The 3934-nt window shown below is 50.0% G+C and overlaps 1 protein-coding gene across 1 annotated transcript; it reads right to left on the bottom strand.

The window, feature by feature from the left end:
* Window positions 1-308: 308 nt before the first annotated feature.
* LOC111948787 (zinc finger BED domain-containing protein 4-like) lies at window positions 309-2652 on the bottom strand. The gene is made up of 7 exons (XM_023963428.1): window positions 2429-2652; window positions 2185-2276; window positions 1895-2101; window positions 1715-1828; window positions 1362-1619; window positions 633-1255; window positions 309-549 (listed from the first exon to the last, which is right to left on the bottom strand). The coding sequence occupies exons 1-7, from the start codon at window positions 2505-2507 to the stop codon at window positions 315-317; spliced, it is 1608 nt and encodes a 535-aa protein (XP_023819196.1). The 5' UTR covers window positions 2508-2652; the 3' UTR covers window positions 309-314.
* Window positions 2653-3934: the final 1282 nt, after the last annotated feature.

The raw sequence follows: 3934 nt of genomic DNA, 5'->3' as shown, positions 1-3934 counted from the left end.
CTCATGCCTCCGCCTAGGGATGGGAATCGAAGCCCCATGAAGCTCTCATGGGGCTTCGTGTAAATGTGCCAGAAAAATGAATGAAGCATTTGGGGCTTCGAAACCACACAGAACAGCGGCATCTGGTGGCAGACAGGACATATATCATCTACTCCACTAAGTTCCTTGCCCTTGTAACACTTCAGTGTGGAAATAAAACAAAGACGATGTTTGAAGATTTGTGAGAAGTGCTTGTGTTACATTGTGAATGCCATGTATAAAGTGAGAATGAGTGATTGTGAACCAGGGTCTAACATGACTGGGTGGGATACATGTTATAGATTTTTATTTAAAAACAGAATTTTCTCCACTGTGCTGGGCTTCAGCCTGTTTCGTCTTTGGCTGACGATTTCGCCAGCCTTGGAGAAGATCCTCTCACAAGGCACAGATGAAGCTGGTGTGCATAAAAACTTCATTGCCAGCTTGTAGAGATGTGGGTATAAAACCTTGTGGGTAACCCAGTATCTCAGTGGGTCCTGAGTCCTTGGGATGTGAGGTTCCTTTAAGTACCTAGAAGGACATTAATAGCCTATTGTCATGCACCAGTCTAAAATGAGCAGAAGTTATGATGAGGATTCTAATCTTTACTGTACCTCTGAACCTCCACTGTTGCACTGGCAGTTGTGCTGGTCACCTGCTGTTGAACCCCCACATGCCTGTCCAGCAGGGCCCAGAGACCACCATCTTCCTGCTGACTTGAAGGACCTTCTCTAGGTGGCGACTGTGGCTGTGCCTCTGGAAGTAGCGCCTGCATTGTTGCAGCACACTCTTTAGTGAGTCGCTCTATGGCCGTGTGGGCAGAGCCTTGGCTGCAGAACCCCAGCTCTTTAAACCTTGGGTCCAACAAGGTTGCCATTAACAGAGCAGTGACCTTCTCCAGAGCTGAAAACCTCTCATGGAGATTGTTCTTCAAGTTAGTGGCCAGTTTTTCACCAAGTGGGTGTGTGATCTGACCACACCTGCTTGAGATGTAATGTTTCAGCATTTTGACCATGGGACTGACTTTGGATGCTGACACTCGTTTTTCTGTCGAAAGCTCAACTGTGGCCTCTTGAAACGGTGAAAGAATGCTCAAGCAGTGGTGTATGGCCTGGTAGTCCTCTGAGGTGAGTGGAGGAAGGTCTGTATGGAGGGTGGCCAGAGCTGCCCCCAGTGGCTCTCTCTCCTTAAACAACCTTTCCAACATATTAAATGTGCTGTTCCATCTTGTTTCCACCTAAGATAAGACAGCAAGTACATTTTAAAGGAGAGAAGAAAGTAACACAATAAACAACTGCAAAAACATGTAAAATCTTAGATTTAAAAAAAAGAAAATGTTTCACCTCTTGTATTAATTTGTGCTCTGGCCTGGCCAGCTGTCGCTGCATCTCTGACAGCTTCTCCTTCGCTGTGGTGCTGGATTTAAAAAGACCGACAATCCTACGCCCCTTACTTCGGATATCCTCTAGTTCAGGGGTTTGGGCAAGGGACTTTTTCACCACCAAATTAAGCATATGTGCAAAACACATTATGTGCCGAAGCAGTAATATATTAGCACATGCAACCATGTTGGGAGCACAGTCTGTAACCAGGCCTGTCACCTGGAAGAAAGATTACATGTTCACAAATCATGTATATTAGGTATTGGGAGGCCATATTGATGAATGATTTTGTACTTTATTGATCTGGCTCGCACCTTCCCTTTAATTCCCCATTCTTCCATGAGAAGATTTTTGGCCTCAGCCAAGTGAGCTGCAGTGTGGGTTTGGGGAAACTTCAGAACCCCCAAGACCACAGAGGCCAGCTCCACCTAGAATGAACAAAGTCAAACTGAGATACATAAACCAAAGCATTGCACAAAGCAGGGGATACCTACCTCCTCGGTGATAAAATGGCATGTTACAGCCAAGTAAGCGTCCATGTTAATGGATGTCCACATGTCTGCTGTAAGGCTGACAGCAGAGGCCCTGCTAACCACATCTAAAGCCTTCTCCTTTTTGGCTTTGTACTTCTCCTCCACCATTGTCCTCAAGGCCTTCCTATTAGGAATTATGTAGGATGGGTCCAAAAGGTTGACAAAAGCCTAATAGTGACAAATAAAATACAGCTTATTATGTACACAAAAACATAAATAATGTAAATGCTATATAATATTAGCCACCTTACCTTGAAGCCTTTGTCTTCAACAATTGAAAATGGTTGTGCATCCATTACAATCATATCCACCAATGCAGAATCAAGTTCTTGCTTTCTTGACACTGCAAAATATACATATGAAGAAAAAAAAAAATATTAATTGTAGAAGCTGAGCCTCAAACCCGGAATCTCAGCATTCACATGTCACTGATTTTTCCACTGAGCTATCTGTTTCAGTTCTTAGTGTGCCATTAGTTGGATATATTCTTATTACCAATACAAGGTGGATTGAAGGCTTGATTTGCCGACTGCGGAGTTTCAACATGATGAACGGAGCGGAGATGTCGCATCATGGAGGATGTACTATCATTAAATGCAAATTCATGTTTGCAAATCAAACATTGCACCTAAAAAAAAAAAATGGAAAGAATAAAAATGATTCCTTTCAACTGACAGACATACCTATAAAACTGACATAATCAGCAATGGCTACTAATAAAATAACGTTAAAAGTGTATTACCTTATTTGGATAAATCAAGTTGAAATGATCCCAAGCCACAGAACGTTTTTTACCGGGTGCCATGACGTTGATTCTTACGATACACGGGAAACAACAGAACTGGTCGGGAAACGTTGTTTGGGATTCATCTGTATTTATAGACAACAGCGCGCCCTTCTGATCAAACACACCTGAGATCTGAAACCTGGTTCAGGTGAGTGATGCATTTGGCGCGTCATACGTCATCAATCACGTGATCTGCGCTGGTTGACACACGCTTTGAAACATTGTGCCGAAACACTCTGTTTCATGAAGGTGAACCGCGCGCCAAAGCCCCGTGTCAAACGGGCCATCCCTACCTCCGCCTCTGCATCTGGGTCCAACCGGCTCTCGAGCCACCCTCCACCGTGACAGAATGGACCAACCATTTTTTCAGGACCCAGCAGAGCGGGACATGAAGCTCCTAGAGGCCTACTGCCAGGAAGCCGAGCGTACGAGGTCTTACTGGGTCTTTGACCAGGCCCAGTTTACCTCTTATGCCTGGAGTGGGAGACACCTGGACTTCACAGGGAGCCATCTTGCCCTGAGGGGGGGTCGTCGTCGCCGCCGTCCCCCACAGTCACGTTCAGTGGTGGTCCGGGATGCACCACAGCCACGTTCAGTGGTGGTCCCGGATGCACCACAACCTCACCCAGTGGTGGTCCCGGACGCACCACAGCCATGTCCAGTGGTGGTCCCGGACACACCCCGACCCGTCCCGGCTCCCAGGGGGTTGCCGCCTGCACCCCGACCCGTCCCGGCTCCCAGGGGGTTGCCGCCTGCACCCCGACCCGTCCCGGCTCCCAGGGGGTTGCCGCCTGCACCCCGACCCATCCCGGCTCCCAGGGGGTTGCCGCCTGCACCCCGACCCGTCCCGGCTCCCAGGGGGGTGCCGCCTGCGCCCCGACAGGTCCCCGCTTCCAAGGGCATGCCTGGACCTCCAGCCGGCTCCACGCCCGACCCGCCAGAGCTCGACTGCTGGCCCGACCCGCCAGAGCTCGACTGCTGGCCCGACCCGCCAGAGCTCGACTGCTGGCCCGACCTGCCAGAGCTCGACTGCTGGCCGAACCCGCCAGAGCTCGGCTCCACGCCCGACCCGCCAGAGCTCGGCTCCACGCCCGACCCGCCAGAGCTCGGCTCCACGCCCGACCCGCCGGCCGAGTGCTGGCCCGACCCCATGCCGGCCGAGTGCTGGCCCGACCCCATGCCGGCCGAGTGCTGGCCCGACCCCATGCCGGCCG

The sequence above is a fragment of the Oryzias latipes genome, chromosome 15 (genome assembly GCF_002234675.1).
Source record: "Oryzias latipes chromosome 15, ASM223467v1".
Lineage (NCBI taxonomy): Eukaryota > Metazoa > Chordata > Actinopteri > Beloniformes > Adrianichthyidae > Oryzias > Oryzias latipes.
Note: the sequence above shows the minus strand (reverse complement) of the source record. Positions and strands in the feature narration are given on the sequence as shown.

Coding starts and splice junctions, on each gene's coding strand:
- LOC111948787 (XM_023963428.1), bottom strand. CDS start 2,507: ATGATGCGACATCTCCGCTCCGTTCATCATGTTGAAACTCCGCAGTCG. Junction 1,256..1,361: donor AGCACAAATTAATACAAGAG/GTGAAACATTTT, acceptor GTCTTATCTTAG/GTGGAAACAAGATGGAACAG. Junction 550..632: donor GCAACAGTGGAGGTTCAGAG/GTACAGTAAAGA, acceptor ATGTCCTTCTAG/GTACTTAAAGGAACCTCACA.